General features: G+C 43.5%; 1 protein-coding gene and 1 long non-coding RNA gene across 2 annotated transcripts; both read right to left on the bottom strand.

Moving 5' to 3' along the window:
* Positions 1–11,444: 11,444 nt before the first annotated feature.
* On the bottom strand, positions 11,445–16,349 carry syt4 (synaptotagmin IV). The gene is made up of 5 exons (XM_087790034.1): positions 16,075–16,349; positions 14,590–15,194; positions 13,984–14,307; positions 13,248–13,368; positions 11,445–12,675 (listed from the first exon to the last, which is right to left on the bottom strand). The coding sequence occupies exons 1-5, from the start codon at positions 16,106–16,108 to the stop codon at positions 12,377–12,379; spliced, it is 1,383 nt and encodes a 460-aa protein (XP_087646160.1). The 5' UTR covers positions 16,109–16,349; the 3' UTR covers positions 11,445–12,376.
* A 2,803-nt stretch (positions 16,350–19,152) lies between these two features.
* LOC148082773 (uncharacterized) lies at positions 19,153–20,192 on the bottom strand. Its single transcript, XR_015710845.1, has 3 exons — positions 20,051–20,192; positions 19,940–19,993; positions 19,153–19,632 (listed from the first exon to the last, which is right to left on the bottom strand). It is a non-coding gene; the product is annotated as an uncharacterized LOC148082773 (long non-coding RNA).

The following is a 20,192-nucleotide window of genomic DNA, read 5'->3' as shown; positions in this document are numbered from 1 at the left end:
AGTCCACTATTAAATGCAATTGAACAATAATTGAAAAATTAAACATTTAACTTTTCTTAAAGAATAAAATCACCACCTTCTATGTGTTTGCTGTTTGTCAGCCATTATTATGATTTTATTTATGTGTAATTCACATACACAAGACCTGAATCACTGCGATTTCAACCAACACCGTTTCATCGCTAAATCTACACAAATATATCAACATGGCCTTGTTTACGGTTATTAAATATATGAGGTTCCTCGTGTTCTCATAAAGTTTTATCTGACAGGAAATCTAATCCCCCCCATGGCTTTCCTACTGAATCTTGACGTACAATGACCCTTTAATTACAACGTTAAAAAGTGTTTTACTATTAAAATCAGAGAAGAAGAAATCTATTATATCGGTGTCGTGGTGTTACATGTTTGTTGACGTCAGAGCTCATGCAGGAAGTATCTGCTCTGGCCGGTTCAAGTGGGGACTTGAGCAATACTTGGGCAGCCCACAAGGGGCAGTAGAGGAGAACAGAAGCCTGGATGAGGTGAGATGGTCCCAGAGCTTCACAGGAGAACATCAGACCCACTCTCAGAGGAATGGACAAAAAGTGTCTCTTTCTTCTGCGCAAAACCTCACAGATGCTGTGAAAAATTCTTAGTGAGTTAGTGAGTGTGATTCATCCACACTGTTATTGCTAGATGCTTGTTTCCATGGTAACGTCTGTGTGTGTGTTCATCCTCAGCAGACTGAAGGCATTATTTAAAAATAGCATCGACGTCACACAGACTCTGAGGAGAAGCTGAAGGGAAGAGCACGCACGGGGGAGATAATGGGGGGCTGGGGGGGTGAGGAAGAGAACAGGTTACATGGACAGAGAAATCAATAAGAAAGATAGCTTGGTGAATGATCCAAAACCTGGGCTAATTTTATTATTAAGATGCTGATATATTTATTTTATGTTTTGCTCACTATTAGAAAACAATTTAAGATACAAAGAGAAGCGACCGTCTCTCAAATGTCAGCATTTCAGAGGCTTTTGTCATCACTGTAATTATCTCATTAAAAAGTCAAGCTCATTAAAACCTGCTAAGAATCAAAGGCTCCATCCGTGCCTGTTGCTAGGTTACAGGTGAGTCATCGTAACTGTTCCCATCTGCAGCTCCATCTCTCTCTCGAGAACAAGACGACCCAAGACAGCAGAGCAGGTCTCCGTGGAGACTTGCATATAAATCTCTATTTCATGTGATGAAATGGTCTTTGTGTGGCTGTTCTGTGGAACAGGAAGGATTTATATGGAATTTAGGAATAAACACTTACCGTAGTTTCTGGACTATAAGAAGTACTACTTTCCTGCCGAACGATGAGGCTAATCTTTAGGTTTGTTTCGGGTCTTCAGGGAAGTGTAATAGTTCGACTGACGGGTGGAAAAGGAAGATGTTGCATCGATTCAAATAGACAGAATAAGACAATAAACCAAAACATGGGTGATAGTCTAATTGTACGAAGATGCTTGTTTAATATCCTCCAATCTCAATATGTGGCAGCCTGGTATTATACACAGAAGGAACAAATGATAAAAGGATCCACAAGCAGGATACATAATACATAAGAGTTGTTGACAGTATTCTTTTGGGAAAATGCAGAAAATAATGAATACATATTTTCTTATTCATACAGACATTTCAGTTTGTATTTAGTTACCTTAGTCACATACATTAGTGTGTCTATATTCATTTACAACAAATGGCTATATTTATTTCCTGTCTATGTTTACCTTTGTTTTTTATCTGATGATGGCACTCTGGGAATTCCATACAGTTTACAATTGTTACGGACCTCAAAACATGGATTGTATCTCTGTCTAGAAAACTATACTATATTATATTTCTCAGTTTCCATTTAAACACTACATATTTATATATAGTTTTATGTTTAAAACAGGAACATCATACATAGCGTTATTTAATACAGAAGTTGAAAGAAATATTTCAAAGTTGTTTCATTAACACAATATTGTAAACTTACAGTAATACAGTTAAATGTTTTAGTAGAGAGATTGGCCACTGAGTGCCAGGATGTTATGACACAGTACAGATGTAACATTTTTTGAGGAAGCTTCTGGCCACAATTGGAGCACAAGCCTAAGTTTGGTCATTCCTGAAGTATATGGATCCAAAATGAACTCAATATTGGATCAAAGCACACATGAATGTCATACAGGGTTACTACTGCAATCATCCTTTGTTAAAGCCCAGCAGGGATGAAGTGAAAGGTCACCTATACTCTGTCTACTTTGCGCGCATGTAGCTCCAACGTCCACACTGGTGGCACGAGTTGTGGCACGTAGTGGTGTTTATAAATTCTGCAGAGGAGGTAGAGGAGGATGAAAATGTTGAAAGGAAATAGAGATGCGGGCAGGTATCATCAGAGACTGTCATAAACCAACACTGTAGAAACAACAACCAGGGTTGAGGGAGAGTAGAACCACAACGCACTGACTAGGGATCTCACCAAATGATGCTGTAATGTCTACTCTGATGTCATCATTGACGTCAGAACTCCAGGAGCAGGCACTGACAGAGGCAAGTCCAGGACAAAGCTGTCAGAATCCACAAATAGCCAGCCAGGTCATTGACATTAATGACTAGATGTATAACACGTTATAACACTTTGAAACTTCAGTCAGACATGGTATGTTTTTGATGGTTTTTCTAAAGCTTCTTTTCAGACACGGAGGTGTGGAAGACCTGTGAGTCACCATTTCAACACGTCAGTGTCAAGAATGTTAAAGGTTTGCGCCACTGACACAAGGTGAGCAGTAGAAGATAGAAATTCCTTTTTTTTATAGGAACACACCGATCATGGAAATGTTAAGAAGTCATCTCAAGGATTCAATGTTTTAGAGAGCAAAATGTGTTTTCTAATGTCCAGTGTAAGAGAGAGAGCAATATTACGAAGAATAGTTAAAACATAAACAATACTTATAAATGTTTTGCTTAATGTCATTTTTTTTCCCGACAGACAACTTACAGGGAAAGGGTCCAAAGGCAGCCTTTCCTGATTTCTAAAATCGACTTCTTTTGTTTTCTTCACATTGAAACACAGATGTTTGTTCTGCTTGAGGATCCACAGTACGCTCAACTTTGACTTTCTCCACTTTAAAAAATGGATCCTAATTTCCTGTCAGAGCCATGTTTATCTTATCAAAAAATCTGAAAAATCTTCTCTGGGGACTGTGTCAGCGTTTTTTGGTTTGGGGTTAAGAAGCCCTAGAACGTCAACTACAAAGTCAAAATCTAAAACTGCACAATGACATCTAATAAATCAATCTTTATCTTTAAAATACTAAAATATACAGAAACTGTAACCAGACTAAAATTACAAAGAACAGTGCTTTTTTAATCTCAGTTTCTTTTTCTCTATTGAAAATCTTAAGTGCAGATGTTAAACATGTCAAATTACATTAAGGTAAGAATCAGTTCAAACACACAATTAATTACCCAAATAATATTGACAGAACAAAACACAAAGATTGTTGCAACAGAAACATTTCTGCAAGTAAAAAGACCCAACCAAACCTCATAACAAAGTTTCCATTCTTTAAGCACCATTTAAGAGGCTCTGAGTTGGCAGAAAAGAGTTTTACTAAAACTTTTAAGATTCACAATCGATTTCCTTTTATGTTAAAGCAGCAACAAGACAACAGTATTTCTGTTGAACATGGTATCAGCTACAGCAGTTTAATCTGAACACAACCTTTAAACTGACGCGTTTAACCAGTGACATTGTTGTGCAGAGACGGTCGATATGAGCAATTATCTGTCTGCACTGCAGGACAAGAGATCGTTACTGTGGCTCAACATTCATGAGATGTTTGTGTGTATGTGTGTGTCTTTGCATTTCCCTGAAAACATATTTCGGTATCAACATAAAAATATTCACTGATATAGAAGCAGCTTCTGCTACTATTTACATCAGGACTTTATGTGAAAGAAAACAGTCCATCCATCCACTTTCTTTCTGATCAGAGATTAAGTAACAGTAAATGATGGAAATTTACTGAGCTAGTGTGTGTTATTATATTTACTTAAGCACACATACTGATTCAATCATGGCTTCTGTTTAAATCATTGCTTGGTTGAGGTGGGAATGTAGGTTCTTGTCTCCTAATGACACATGACAGGTTTACACAGATAAGCCATCAGGAAGAACACTAACCATTCTGTCCTTCATCTCAGACCCCCTGTAAACCGTTCCAGTCTGTGTGTTCCTGTTTGTGAATCTTGTCTCTGGGATAATCTATAACTAAAGATGGAGCATTAAGATAAAGCTGAAGCACTTATTTCCTCAGAGAGAGATTAGAGAGACTATGAGAATGTTCTGTATTTGTTCTCTCCTTGTACATGTACAATTAGTGTGACTTTAAACTAATTCTGATCTCTGCTACTTGCTCCTTCAGTTTCAGCCCTAAGTTAGTTTCCTGTCTCTAGTACATCAGTTGGGACGACAAAACACAGCTTAGTCTATTTGTTGCACTTCAACAATTGATCCTCTGAACCAGGCAGCTTCGTCAATAGCCATGACTCAAACACCAACCTTTGCCACATCCCTCATGACTTGCTGAGATTGATGGTTGTTACTTCCTGAATGTTAAACAGGATCTGCACTTTCTCCTCGTTTCAGCTTAGCATTAGTGGCTGCCATTTCTTCTTTGATTAGAAAGATTCCACAGAATATCTTCAATCAAAGTTAAGATATTAAACTTTCACTTGTCTTATAGAAAGTCTCCATTAAATAATCTAAAAAAAACATTCATCTGATGACTTATTTAGAGGTGCATGTGTAATCTGATACATATTCTTGTTGTGTGTTTATCAGTTTATTACTTCCTGTTGGACCTGTTGGAACAGTTTCCTTGACACCACATCGTCACTGGTTACTGCACTTCCTCTTTGACTTTCCCAGTGGAGACACATACACACATGCCCATTCACACAGATATACAACACGCACACACACACTCACATACATGCACGCACACATGCACACACAGACACACACCTGCACACACACTTACACACACACACAAAAACAAACACACAAAAACACATGATCCTCTATTCTACGAGACAAACCTCACCTCATGAGTGTGAATGTTTCTAGATTGTGAAACACAAATCAGCTTTTGAAAAAACACATTAGAGAGAAAAAAAAAACACTCTGCTGGATAAATGACCATCTATGGCTGGACAACTTCTGCTCCCACTAAACCTCTGTTGCCATGGCAGCCAATATCAAGGCAAATGATTATCTCTCCCACACACAAATACACACATACACGATACACACGTGCATAATACATAATACAGACACACACATACACAATATACAGACACAAAACACACACACAGACGCACACAGACCTACACACCAGTGGCGGGCTGTGCATTTCACACAAAGGCCTTCAGTGGCGCACGTTTGCATGAATCCCCCCCCTCTCACACACACACTACGCGCTTCAGCGACAAACACACACACACACAAGCACCAGTATTGATCTCATAAAGCGCAACATTATTTAGAAAAAAATTCATTTACTCACGTAATTCATGGAGGAAATAAATAAATCCTTTCAAACTTGTGAAAGACTCGTCTCAGTGTTAGCATAACTTTCTTAACAACGTCCAGCTTTTCTTAAAAATATCCTTCATCAGAAAACTGAGCAGAAACTGTTTCCTTCAACTGAGAAACATCTCTAAACTTAGGAAAATGTTGTCACAACATAATCTGGAGCTTGTAATCCATGCATTTGTGTCTTCACACCTGGACTACTGTAACAGTTTGTTTTCATTTCTTAACAACTGTTGTGATCACATCAGTCTGCTGTGTTCCCCTCCCCCTGGTCTGCCACTCCTCCGGTCGTCTCACCTCACACCTGGTCCTCATCAGCAATCACGCTCACCTGTTCCTGATCCCCAATCAACCCCCTTCATCAACCCTTGGATTCCCCGCGGTCGGCGCCAGATCGTACTTCACTCTACCGTGGTAACTATACGTGACTGGCTCAGTGTTTTTGCTACCTCGCTCTCGAACTCTAGTGTCTTGTTGTTTTTTGGACCTCACCTAACTTTTGTTCCTCTGCCTGCAGTAACTCGGATCACTAACTCCAGCTCGCTGACCTCGCTCTCCCTCCGGCCAACTCTTCCACCACCTGCTTCCCCTTTCTTCAATAAACCCCTTTTGGTATCCTCTGGAACTTCGCCTCTGTCTGCTCTTGGGTTCAGCATTGAAAAACATAACAGAACGATCTGGCCAAGATGGACCCAAGGCCGCTCAAGGCACTCAGATTGCCGAGCACAGCCAAGCCCTCCGGGACGCTATGGAAGCATTCAAAAACATCGCCACCCGAGTCACTCTGATGGCCGCACAACTGGACGCATTGGCCCCCCACACACCGGAACCCCCACTGCCTACGACTCCTCCGCCTGCCCCTACTTCCCCAACACACCTGCCACGAGCCCGAGAACCTCTCATTCCTGCGCCCGAACGCTACGCTGGGGACATGGGTACGTGCAGGTCCTTTTTGATTCAGTGTTCCCTAGTCTTCAGTCAACAACCCCTCACCTACCCCACTGAGAAGGCTAAGATAGCTTACATTATGGGGTCACTTAAGGGTAATGCCTTAGCGTGGGCCTCAGCAGTATGGGACAGTGATTCTCCAGTCAGGGATAATTTTGATCTTTTTGTTGAGGAAATGAGGAAGGTTTTTGATCACCCCGTGGAGGGAGGGGACGCCGCCAAACGCCTTATTTCCTTACACCAGGGCTCCCGCAGCGTAGCTGAGTTCTCCGTAGAGTTCAGGACCTATGCAGCAAGATCGGGCTGGAACGATAAGTCTCTACGTGGGCTTTTTCTTTCCGGTCTCAGTGAGTCCATCAAGGATGAGCTGGCTACTAGGGAGGAGGCTGAGACTCTGGACGAAATTATCTCTGTTTCCATCCGGCTGGATAACCGCCTACGCGAGCGGCGTAGGGAGAAGACGGGGAGTTCCGTACCCCCAGCACTCTCCACTTCCTATTCCTCACACTTCCCGAGAGCTACCTCCTCTGCCCCCGTGAGTTGTGCTGTGCCCGAAGAGGAACCCATGCAGCTGGGGCGCACTCGTCTCACCGAAGCCGAGCGGTCCCGTCGTTTAAAGACCGGGGTGTGTTTGTACTGTGCACAACCCGGACATCTCATCTCCACCTGTTCGTCACTGCCAAAAGACAAGGCCCAGCAGTGAGACTCGGGGCCCTGCTGAGCCACCCTCCTTCCGTCCCCGTTCCTCTCGGTTCACGCTCTCTCCTGGATGCCACTCTTCTGTTCCTCGGACGTCCCTTGCCAGTACCCGCCCTGGTGGACTCAGGAGCGGACGAAAACTTCATTGACGCCAAGTTCGCTTCTCAGGTTGGCATCACTTTCGAACAATTACCCTCACCCCTAAACGCTAACGCCTTAGATGGCCGCCACCTGGCCCTTATTACTCATCGTACCAAGCCCCTTGAATTAATTGTTTCTGGTAATCACCACGAGAAACTTCAGTTTCATGTTATCCAGTCTCCTCGTACCCCTCTGGTCCTGGGTTACCCCTGGCTCAAGCGGCACAACCCCCATTTTGACTGGTCGTCTGGCAAGGTGGTGAGTTGGAGCACCTTCTGTCATTCCACATGCCTTCAATCTGCACTGCCTCCAGCAGAGGGAGGTGTTCCCCCGCTCCAAGTACCCCCCGACCTCTCCTTGGTTCCCCCAGCCTATCATGACCTAGGGGAGGTGTTTAGCAAGTGTCGTGCGCTCACCCTGCCCCCTCATCGCCCCTACGACTGTCCCATTGATCTCCTCCCCGGCGCCCCCTTGCCCAGTAGTCGCCTGTATAACTTGTCCCGGCCTGAGAGGGAGGCCATGGAGAAGTATATCAAAGATTCTCTTTCGGCTGGCCTCATAAGACCCTCCTCCTCCCCTGTTGGTGCTGGCTTCTTTTTCGTCTCCAAAAAGGACAAGTCTCTTCGTCCTTGAATCGACTTCAGGGGACTCAACAACATTACGATCAAGAACAAGTATGCCCTGCCCCTCATCAGTTCCGCATTCGAGCCACTGCAGTGCTACAGTCTTTTCGAAATTGGACCTACGCAATGCCTACCACCTGGTACGCATCCGTGAAGGGGATGAGTGGAAGACTGCTTTTAACACCCCCCTCGGCCATTTTGAATACCTGGTCATGCCCTTCGGTCTCTCTAATGCCCCTGCAGTGTTCCAGAACCTCGTCAATGACGTCCTCCGGGACTTTCTCAACCGCTCTGTTTTTGTCTATCTGGACGACATACTTATTTTTTCACGGAACGAGGAGGAGCACTGCCAGCACGTCCGACAAGTTCTTCAGCGGCTGTTGGAGAACAAACTCTATGTAAAGGCCGAGAAGTGTGAGTTCAGTGTCACCTCTGTATCCTTCCTTGGGTTCATCATAGCGAGCGGACAAGTGAGGACCTGCCCCGAGAAGGTCAGTGCGGTGACAGACTGGCCCATCCCCAATTCCCGCAAGAAACTGCAGCAGTTTCTGGGGTTTGCAAACTTCTACCGGAGGTTCATTCGGAACTACAGCAGGGTTGCAGCCCCTCTCACTTGTCTCACCTCTCCTGCCCTCCCATTTGCCTGGTCACCCGAGGCGGAGACTGCCTTCTCGGAACTGAAAAGACTTTTCTCGTCTGCCCCCATTCTCATCCAACCTGACCCCTCCAGGCAATTCATCTTGGAGGTCGATGCGTCTGACACGGGGGTGGGGGCGTTCCTGTCCCAGCACTCTGCCTCTGACGAGAAGATTCACCCCTGCGCGTTTTTCTCTCGGCGGCTGGCACCTGCTGAGCGCAACTATGATGTGGGTAACAGAGTTGTTGGCTGTGAAATTGGCGTTGGAGGAATGGCGCCACTGGCTTGAGGGGGCTGAACAACCGTTCGTGGTTTGGACGGACCACAAGAACTTGTCCTACATCCAGGCAGCGAAGCGCCTTAATTCCCGCCAAGCCCGATGGTCCCTGTTTTTTGGGCGTTTTAATTTCGCCCTCACTTAACGTCCGGGTTCCCGTAACGTCAAGCCTGACGCCCTCTCTCGTCAGTTCAACCCTGAGGACGCACCGGCCTCCCCTGACACAATCCTCTCCCCTTCTTACCTCCGGATCGCTGCCGTCACCTGGGAGATTGAGTCCCTCATCCGGGAGGCCCAAGCCACCGAACCGGATCCGGGTAACGGTCCTCCTAACCGTCTCTTCGTCCCCAGTGGGGTTCGCTCCCAAGTTCTGGTGTGGGTCCACACATCGCGCTTTGCCTGTCACCCTGGCGTGGTCCGCACCCTGTCCCTCCTGAAGAGGTACTTTTGGTGGCCAGCGATGGACGCCGACACTCGGGCATTCGTGCTCGCCTGCACGGTTTGTGCTCGGGCCAAGTCCTCCCATCAAGCTCCTGCTGGTCTGCTACGTCCCCTTCCCGTTCCTGGTCGACCCTGGTCTCACATCGGCCTGGACTTTGTGACCGGTCTTCCTCCCTCTAGGGGCCACACTGTGATACTAACGGTGGTGGACAGATTTTCGAAGGCAGTTCACTTCATTGCCCTCCCCGACTTCCATCGGGCTCACCCAGAGAGGCCTAGGCCGCCTAGAGTCGTCCCTTGAGGGGGGGGTACAATAAGGAGATGTCTCGCCTGCAGTTGATACAAAACTCTGCAGCGAGAATTCTGACCTGCTCTAGTTGAAGAACTCACATTTCTCCACTCCTTAAAACTCTTCACTGGCTTCCAGTTTCTTCTAAGGATCAACTTTAAAATACAGAGCTATTCATGGTCAGGCTCCTCCTTACATCACTGATCTGATCCAGCCTTACACCCCAGCTTGGGCTCTGAGGTCTGTGGATCAGAATCTACTGATGGTTCCTCGCACACAGTTCAGGACCAGAGAAGAGAAATCCTTCCAGGCTGTTGCTCCTAAGCTTTGGAACAATCTTCCTCTCTCGCGCTTGATGGAGTCTACTGACTCCTTCAAGAAACATCTTAAGACAGTTTTATTTGTTTAGGCTTTTCCTTGATATTCTGGAACTCCTGTTGTGTTATCAGTTTTATCTTGCCCTTTATAGTATATACTTTATTGAATATTGTTTTGATTGTTTAAGCGCTATACAAATAAAAATTACTTACTTACTTGCTTCTTGAAAATTGCTTTACAAGTATATCAGTGACCAGATCAAGCTCTTCAGCCATTGCGTTAAAAAACAAACAGTTAAATTAACTCAAATCATCGTTTCAGCTCCATGTCACTTGTCTCAGTCCAGGTTAGCTTCCAAAGCGCTGACGTTGTGTCGCCAACTTGAATCTGACTGGTTAACACAATCCTCCGGCTGCCGTTGATTTCAATGGACAAGAGCCACTTCTGAAACGACTGAAGGCCTCGGGTAGATTTATTCTGGCAACACGTGACAGCTCAAATATGATTGGATGAAAGCTGATGAGAAAAGATGATGTGGAATAATTTAATACATATTTATGAAAAATAAAAAATAAATAAAAAAATACATTTTTTATTTTATTCTCTGCCAGCAGAGGAGGAGGAGAGAGGAGACCTGACGGCCTGCCACTGCTACACACACACACAAACCAGACACCCCAGTCTTGATGGTGTTGCCATGGTAACAATTCCGGACTCCATTGCTTGGCAGGATTTTCAAGTTTTTTTATGTTTGGGAGGTAAACTCTAAGTTGAGCTGTATGGTACATCGGCTTCATCAGAATATTGAATGGTTGAATTTACCTTTCAAATGTTTATATATTATAAATATATATATTTTATAAATTAAAAAATGTTAGTGAAGTTAGAAATCTAGTTAGAAATTCGAGTTCAAATAATCAAAAAGGAATTTTCTAAATTCACTTTTTATTCCCACCTTTAAATTCTGTTGTCCAACGACAATGTTTTTACATTGAATTAAAAAAATATTTATAAAAATTAAATTAATGGAATTAGAATATCAAACTCTATGTCTCAATGTCTGTTACCCAGGGAACAGTCCTTGGTCCACTGACTTTTTCTGCTGTGTGTCTGTACGTTTCTATAACAGTAGATATTAAGCCTCCAACTGTTTCAAAATACAAAAAAACTCTAACAGTATTCAGAGCCATTTTCATCCACTGCTTGTTAATATGGAATAAAGTCTCAAAAAACTGTTTAACGGCAAGTTCCTCTAGTCTGTGGAGAGACTTATAAATGCTGAGTCGACTGTTTGGGCAGCACTTAGCTTGATGAGGTCATTGTAAAAGCACTTAGTAGAGATGACATCACCACCAGCAGTACTGGGAGAAACAATGACATCATCAGAGGTCTCTCACACACAAAACACACTCACACAGACACAGCCACACACATAAAAAATAAAGCAATACACATTTATCTTTTGACTTGCAATGTTTTATTTTTATATCATTACATTTACATTTCATCTGTCTTCGTGCTCAAAGTCTGAACACATTCAGTAAACATTATACCTCTCTGACACACTTACAGACTTGTGTATCAACGCACACACACACCCACACACACACCCACACACGCACACACACCCACACACACACCCCCACACACACACTCGTGTATCAACACACACACACAATCTCAATCTTTAATCAGTAGTTTTTGAGGCTTCATGAAACAGCTGAGGAAGTTTCATGATACAGTGTCATAATCCTCTGAGCTCAGTAGGTGGCGCTCTCAGTATACAATTGATGTGAGGTTTCATTTGGGGGTTCAGAATGGAGGCGAGAGGGCCGTCTAGAGGATAATGAAAGTTATGACATTGAATCATGAAACCTCATCTGCTGTTTTTATAAAGCCTCATCAACCCATCACTACTAATCAACCTGGAACTGTTTGTCTAATCATAGAAAAAAAGAATAAAATAAAACAAAAAATATGAATTGAAACAAAAACATGATTACATATCATGGCAGATGTAAAATAAAGGTCTGTTTGTCTTTGTTTTGCCCAAGCGTCACGCTAAAAGTGAAATGTTTGGAGGATGGAAGAGCAGAAGTTAGAGGGTTAGAGCAAGACAGTCTTTACTGCGTCCAGAGCAGATATGATTGTTACCGGGCGGAAGATACAGTCTTTGGGATCCCCTAAAGCTTTTTGTTTCTCTCTCTCACACACTCTCATACAAGCTCAACCAAACACCCATTCATAACCTAAAATGAGGACATGATTGTTTGGGGGACATCACTGAACAGAACATCAAAGTCTCTTTCACGTAAGTCCGATGGCTACAAGCTAGCAGGTGGAGAAGCCCCGCCCCATTTGATCGATCAGAACCAGGTCGAGGCCCGGCTATTCAATCCGCCGACATGGCGTGCCACTTGGCTATTTGACGGCGTGGGTGGTCACAGATCTCCCGCCAGTGTTCACCGGCTGTGCCTGCCGCAGATGTGCCCATGAGCAAGCGCCCCAGCACGGTGTTGGGTGAGTCCATCAGAAGCAGCTCCACGCTGGTGTCCCTCAGGCCTTCTTCCGAGGGGAGGTCGAAGGCAAAGAGCTCGTTGAACACCGGGTTGGGCGCACTCTTCTTCACGTGCGTCTTCTTCTTACACACCCGCTTCTTGCCGTGGTACAGGTTGACTTTGACGAACGGGTCTGAGGGCGACACAGAGGCTGAGCGACTGTTGCTAAGGGAGTGGTTAGACGTCAATGGATCAATACTGTCATCAATAACCTGGACTGATGGATGTAAGGAGGGTTTCTGTGTGTGTGTGTTTATGTCTGTGCAAGGGTTGTGTCTGTGTTGAGGTGTGTGTGTTTGTGTGTTTATGTCTGTGTGAGTGTGTGTCTGTGTTGATGTGTGTGTCTATGTGTCAGAGTGTGTGTTTGTGTGCATGTGTTTTTCTGTGTATGTATGTTTGAGTCTGTTTGTTTGTGCGTGTGTTTCGGTGCGTGGCTGTGTGTGTGGATGTATGTGTGTCTATAGGTGTGTATGTGTGCGTGTTTGTGTGTCACAGTGTGTGCGCATATCTGTGTGTGTGTGTCTGTGTGCCTGTGTTTTTCTGTGTTTATGTGTGTCTGTGTCTGTGACTGTTTGTGTGTTGGGTGAGTGGCTGTGTGTGTTTGAGTTTGTGTGTATGCATGTGGTAGTGTGTGCTTGTGTGTTTGTGTATGCATGTGTGCGTGTGTGTCCTTCTCTGTGTGTCCATGAGTGTCAGTTCTGGTACCTGTGGGTCCATTGTTGTCAGTCTTGGGAAGATGACGGGCTTTCAGGACGACCACCGTCAGAGTGTTGCTGGTCGACTGGTAGCACAGAGACAGAAGCAGCTCGCCGCGACCCGAACAACTCTGGAAGGCAAGAGGACAGTGAGTCAGTGACCAAGATTTTTTATTGACATTGTAATTTCTCTCTAACTTTCAGGAAAATACATGCTGTTTACCACACTATGAACGCTGATCTGTGTAACAAAGAATGAATAAACACAAGCACTTTCTTTAGCAAACCATTATGAGAAATATGTAATATATTATATTTTTATTTTCAAAATAAATGTCTTAATTAGACGGCTTGAATTATGTTGTTTGGACACTATGTACTTACACACCTACACAATCTTTCTCTCGTTCCATCACACACATACACACACACACACACACACACACACACACACACAAAACCTAATTTTCTAAGCTCATCAAAGAGAAAACATGTCTTCTGGTTCAACCCTCTGATTCACAGTGCAACGAGGGGAACATGATAGCGCTCCTGCTGCCTCCTCGATCAATAATCCTGATTGATCTGATCCAATTCTCGCAACTCAAACCTCAATGTTACTTGATGCTTTTGACCTCTTCATTACGATGATGTCATTTTTGAAGGACTTGGCTCAGGATTCAACTGAGTCCTCTGATCAAGTGTCCTGATGTTAAGTCGTTTTAGTTGTTCTTCAACTGTATTCTCACCTTCACATTTTTCTTAATGATCTCCCTGCTCATCATCACGCGACCCTCGTTCAGGTCGATGCCGGACAGTGGCACGAGTGTCTCCCCGATGACCTCGTCGCGTGAAAACCTGTCGAAGCTGAGCACCATGAAGTGAAGCGACAGCTCGGACACACGGCTCAGAGGCAACCCGTAGAAGCTGAAGGTCTCGTCAAAGGTGGGGTCCAGTGTCTTCCTCAGGACCCTGGTCTTCACTCGGTGCTTCTTTTCTGGCAGCAGGGTCAACTTGATGTAAGGGTCAGAAGTCAGGGACTGGTCGTCGGTGGGGCTCAAGCCGTGGGCTTCCTGGATGGAACAAGCACAACGTTGAAGTTAATTACAGACTGAGTCAGTGAGAAGAGCTTGTTTCATTCACCGAGACATCCCTATCTTCGGAAACTCAAAATTTTTGACCTGCTGAATCTGAGACGTTTCCTAGCCAGACTGGAGAGTATAACACCTAACTTTATAATCTTTTCACCAAAATGTGGTTTATAAGTGTCATCGGAATATTGAATGGTTGAATCTAACATATTTTTATTGAAATATTCTTGTTGTTTAAGCATTATAATATTAAAGATGAAATACCTTGATGTGGACAATAAATGCCTTCTTCTCAGGCTGATACTCCAGGGCAAAGTGCAGTGTTCCCAGTCTCGCCTGCAGCTCCTCTCCCTGGGGCTTTTCCACGGCAGGGGTTGGGGCCTGACTGGAGAGGGCGCTGGCTGGTGACGCAGGCTCCCGGCAATCCATGACTCCGGGTTGAGTGAGTCCAGCGTGCAGAGATGGCTGCTCCAGCTCGGGAGAGCTACGCACCTTCTGGTTGTGGTGGTGAAATGGTTTGGTGGTGAAGTTCCCGTTCAAATCCCGCTTCTCCAGATCGAGATGTAGCGCCGCCCGGGACTCGCTTGGACTTGAGGCTAGTTGTCCATTCCCGGTCAGGTTCGCGGCCACTTGGCAGTTGCCGTTGACATCGGTTTTGCATGCGTTGCCAGCCGCCATAGCGGCAAACTTCTTCTTGCTGCTCAGGCTCTCTGGGTAGATGTCAACACCTTTCAGCATGTGGACGAACTTGTACGATGGTGTCTTCTGGGATTTGGTGTTTTTACGTTGGCAGCAAATCCATGCGAACGCAGAGACGGTGAAGACGAGACCAAAGACGCTCACCACTGCAACGCTCACTGGTGTTGCCACTGGATCGAGACAGAGAGACGTAGGAGGTCAGCGAAAAACATTCTCCATCTTTCACGATCTAGTTTCACATGAAAAGTCTCGGTCTGACCTGGGGAAAGTGAGGTCCTAGGCCACATACGGCCCCTTGACAGTTTTTATGTGGCCCTCAAGAGGTTAAAGATCATGTAAAAACAAAATTATTTGGTATTATTTCTATTATTCATTGCCTTTCTCTTAATATGACTTTATGGTTTATGATTAACTGGCTTTCACATTTTTGGGAGTATTTATAGCCCCTCATAAATATTTAAGGGAATATAAACAATCATTTGGAGAAAAAGGGATTTCAAAACAGATTTTTCTCAGTTTCTATTTTTAACTAATGTAAAATACAATACATTTTTCCCCCCATATTTCGCTTCATTTCTATCCATAATGCTCCTTCTCCCTACAAAACAACCACTGTATAAAATGTGGAAATTGAATTCACCTCCCCATAGAAATCTGAGAGTTTCTGATAACCCTAGAATATTCTGACCACACCCACATATATTAACTTAAAAGCACCAGAATATTTGTTTTGTACATTATTTTAAAGTTACACTTTAGGTTATGTAACTAAATTCGATTGTTTTTAAAAGATATATGTCAGATGAGTGTCATTAAAGTCTTCAATCCAGTACCTAGACCCCACCCATGTGTGATGCGTGGAGCCTCCATTAATTTAGTTATTTATTTAAATATTTGAGTATTCATAAATATCATGGTGAGGTCCATTTAAACCGATTCAAGATGGTGATATTCTCCTGTTGTTTCATGCTGTCCTTGACACAAGAGAGGAAGTCTAATTACATATAACATATTATGCGACATAAGATCATTATAACGTATGTAACATACCCAGCTGAGCTCCATCCTCCGTCATTGGAGCCATGGTCGCTGTCCCTGGTGCTGAAATAGAGGAGCCGCTTCGCTGTCCGAAGATTCTGGATGATGCTGGATCTCTCTGGATGCTGAAGGTTAAGCTTGTCGGTCGACTTTGATTCTCCTCAATAATTCAGGTGCGACTGAATAATTCAGGTACAGCTGTGGAGCTGGCGAGGTTAAGATGCTCTCTGTCTCTGAGGCGGCGACACCCTGTTCTCTCAGTCCTGCTGCCCCCTCCTCCTCATCTCTCTTTCTCTCTCTACTCCCATCCCCCCATCCCATCAGCACCGCCCTTTCTTACAGTGCTGACTTCATCGCCGCTGACGCAGAAGTGACGACTGCTGGAACACAACAACTCTCCTGTCAATCACTGGACTAGAGCTCCACCACAATTTCCCATTTATGTATATCTGTGTCAAATAATAGTCTTGACGATAAATCCTGCTTCTCAAAACAACAAACCCTCCTCCCTCTTATCCTTTTTTTTTAACCTTTTCTTTTCTTCCTGTGGTGGTGTAGTGCTGCTTAGGTCACATACAACCCTTCATATGTACCATCCATGTAAGGGCGATGCAAACACAGAACTCATACACAACATACGAAAAACTATAATGTTTATTTCTTTTGGACTGAAATCTGGTGCTGACCTTCATCTCCTAGGGTAGTATTCCACAACCAACAGGCCAAGTAACAGGCTGCGATGTATTTTATTAACATATTCTTTTACAACTTTCAATTCTATTTATTTCTGTCCTACAGGTTTTTTATTTTGGAAAAAAAAAACAAGATTGACAAGACATATCAAGACACTTTTACAGCAGCGATCCCCAAACCTTTTTTGCACCAAGGACTGGTTTCGGAGTTTGACAGCACTCTAACAGCCCGGTCTAACATGCTTTCAGTCAGATCAAAGTTTGAGCATGCGTTTCAGCTCTGACAGCAATATTGCTATAGTAACGCTATGGTTAGCCATTACCACTGTGACTGGCCCGGGGATTGGGGTCCCTTGTTTTACAGCATCAATTAATCCTTAAAAACTTTGAAAATAATAATTAATTTTGTTACAGAATAAACTAACCAGGGCTCTTTGCGATACAGGATTAGAATTATTTGTTTGTTTTGGCATATTTTTCTTTTTTCCCCTTTTTATTTAAGCCCATCTAAGTACTTGAGTACTTCATTTCCTGCTTAACGGCCCGTGCAAAAAGTCAAGGCATATAATGTGGCCCCTTAAGAAATGAAACTCTCCAGCTCTGGAATAAGAATAAGACATACTGAAGTACTTTTTGGCCACAAAGCTTTTGGTGGTACAATATATGAAGTAAAATGGTGCAATTATTGACCTCGGTTGACTTCCGATCATTACAGCTGAATCAGTTGGATCAATGGAGAAGTTTTGGGACAAATCGTCTTTCATATTTTGGGTAACCAACAATTGTTTAACTTATCTTTGCTGTTATCAGTATTTCAGTATGATATGTTAAGAACTACAAAACTAAAAGCTTCTTTAAATGGTATCTATATCTTTTCCCATAATTATTTTATTATTTGTATTGGTAAATTCATAAACTATTATCTAAAAAAAAGATTTTTGATTTGGGAAAATGATTTTGATGAAATATCTTATCTCCACCTAGTGGCATCATAACAGCATGACTGCACCCTTGGGTGTGTTGTGATCCTGCCTAAACATTTTGTTTAAATCTGAATCATTCTCTGTGTGGAGAACTCTAACAGCTCCCTGAAGAAGTCCCCTTCATCTTAAAACAGTCTATGATCATTCCTGTTCCAAAGAAACCCTCCATCGCTGGACTGCACTGGACTAACATGACTGGAATACCGACTGGCGGCCTTGACATCTGTGGTCCTCAATTCCTTCAAAAGACTGGTGTTGAGCCACATGGCTACTATAACAGGACCCTTGATGGACAGCCTGCAGTTTGCCTATAGTACCAACAGGTCTGTGGAAGATGAAGTCTATCTTTCCCTAAACCACACTGCAGTTGCATAATACATCTGGGTGAAGCCTTGGCCTGGGAGAGAGGTCAGGTGGTCCCCAACCTTCACTGGGTGTTTCGACCGTTAACCACAATGCCCTCTAGTTGGTGGGTCTGCAGTGACTGGCCAAGTCACTGCCCCTCTCCCCCAGGCTTCCAGCTTGTGTCCTCTCTTTTTTCCAGAGCCAACAGGAGGCTCTTTCAGACGCTTCTCCCAGCCTGTGAACTGCTGCTTTCCTTAAGTGGCCTCTCAGTCCAACCTTGGTCAATAGATCCCACACTGATTGAGCTGGGAACCCTCAACATCCCACTTCATCCGTAGCCACCGGCATCTTATGACTCAAGAAACTATATCAGAGTCCTCTTTGTGGATTGTATCTCGACCTCCAACAAGATTATCCCTGGAATTCCCACCCTTAAACTCTCAAAGCTGAAAGTGTTTGATTCCATCTTTCATTTTATCCTCATTTTCTGACAGACAGGAGTCAGCAGGTTAGACAGGGAGATGTTTCCTTAACAATACAAACAGTCACTGCTGGCACCCCTCAGGGATGCGTCCTGTCACCACCGCCCTTCTCCCTCTACCCCAACGACTTCACCTCCCGAAGACACAACGGTCATCAGCCTGGTCCCGGAAAGAGGCGAGTCTCTATATTGGCACTGGCTGGTTGGTTGGTGTAGCAGGAAGATCACTTATTGTAGATCGCTCATGCCGTACAGATACCAAAACCCAACACACACAGGAAACCTTATCAACCTATTAAACTCTGAACAAATTTTAACCATGTAGTGAAACAAATCTAAAGCATATCGAACATACGTTACAAGTTACTGCAATTTGTATTTTTATCACAGTTTGTACAATTTTTGCATTGTTTGTTTATTTTTTAACGGGTTTGTTAATTTTGTCAGAGTTTAACCATTTGTTTCAATAGTTTGTTCCTTTGTTCAGTGAGTTTGCCTTCCCAGCCACAGTAGATAGACCAGGTATGGACACAAATTTAAAACACTCCAAAGAAAGCTCGACAATTTTAGAAGGTTGAGTTTTGTAAGTTGGTTTATTTTGGTCACACAAATACATCTCATTTCATCTTCAAACCCAAGAGGTTTGACACTGATCTTATCAAAGTCTACACAAAGTTTATTGTGTTGATGGTTATGAGGAAATCTACATTTCTCTTCATATATTTACTTTCTGCCGTTGACAAGAAAGTGTGATGACATGGTCGACTGAATGCTCTGCCATTGAAATTGTGGATGTGATGTGAACTGATGACAGTATCAGTTAGAGCTCTGATAAAAACTCCTTAAATTTTTTTATATTTTCTTCAGTAGTGTTGAGTTCAGCCATAGTTTTCTCCAGACGTTCTTCAAAAACAAGGGATAAATTTAGAAAGGAGATCCTCAATTGGTTAGTCCCTTCCAACACGTGCAGGAATCTTGGGTTGTCCTTAAACAGTAGCAGGGTGGCATCAAACAGTCTGATATGTTCCTGGAGGAATCCATTGTGGGTCTTCCATAACCTGAGGTCATTCTGACAGAAAAAAGCGGAAAATCTAACATATACAGATAATTTCAGTGAGAGACACACATGACCACTGATGGCTCGACAACCAAAGGAAGAGATTCCAACAGAGGACTAAACATACAACATCAAAATACTTTCAGTCTCACTAAAACCGTACTATTGTTTTTCTTCGTCAATCAGGACGATCAAGACTTAATACAGAAATTACACAGTACAAATATTTTCGAAACAAAACAAAACATGGATCATTCAAGTATTGTTACTAGTTAGATTGACATGTGTGTGATTATAACGTTCAAGTAAACAAACAAACCTTCATTTCTTTGAGCTTCTCTTCCATTTCTTTCAGTTTCCATCTTGGTTTTTGCTGCAGTAACAAAAATTAACATGAAAACATGTCAAACATAATATTAGGCATATGTACCTGAGTGGACGTTGAGGATACCACCGAAGCCACGGTCAACAGAATGAACATGACCACAACATGTCTGCTGTGGCCTGAAGGTGCTGCTGCCATCGCTGCTGATAATCAAGTTTGAATCCGTGTGCAGGAGACTTGACAAGTA

Source organism: Callionymus lyra, chromosome 4, assembly GCF_982586985.1.
Source record: "Callionymus lyra chromosome 4, fCalLyr1.hap1.1, whole genome shotgun sequence".
Taxonomy (NCBI): Eukaryota; Metazoa; Chordata; class Actinopteri; order Syngnathiformes; family Callionymidae; genus Callionymus; species Callionymus lyra.
This window is presented reverse-complemented; position numbering and strand designations above follow the sequence as displayed.

Excerpts from the sequence above, each read along its gene's own strand:
- syt4 (XM_087790034.1), bottom strand. The coding sequence starts at position 16,108 with ATGGCTCCAATGACGGAGGATGGAGCTCAGCTGG. Across the intron at positions 15,195-16,074 it reads GGAGGATGGAGCTCAGCTGG|TGGCAACACCAGTGAGCGTT; the intron begins GTATGTTACATA and ends GTCTCGATCCAG. Across the intron at positions 12,676-13,247 it reads TGACAACAATGGACCCACAG|ACCCGTTCGTCAAAGTCAAC; the intron begins GTACCAGAACTG and ends TGTCGCCCTCAG.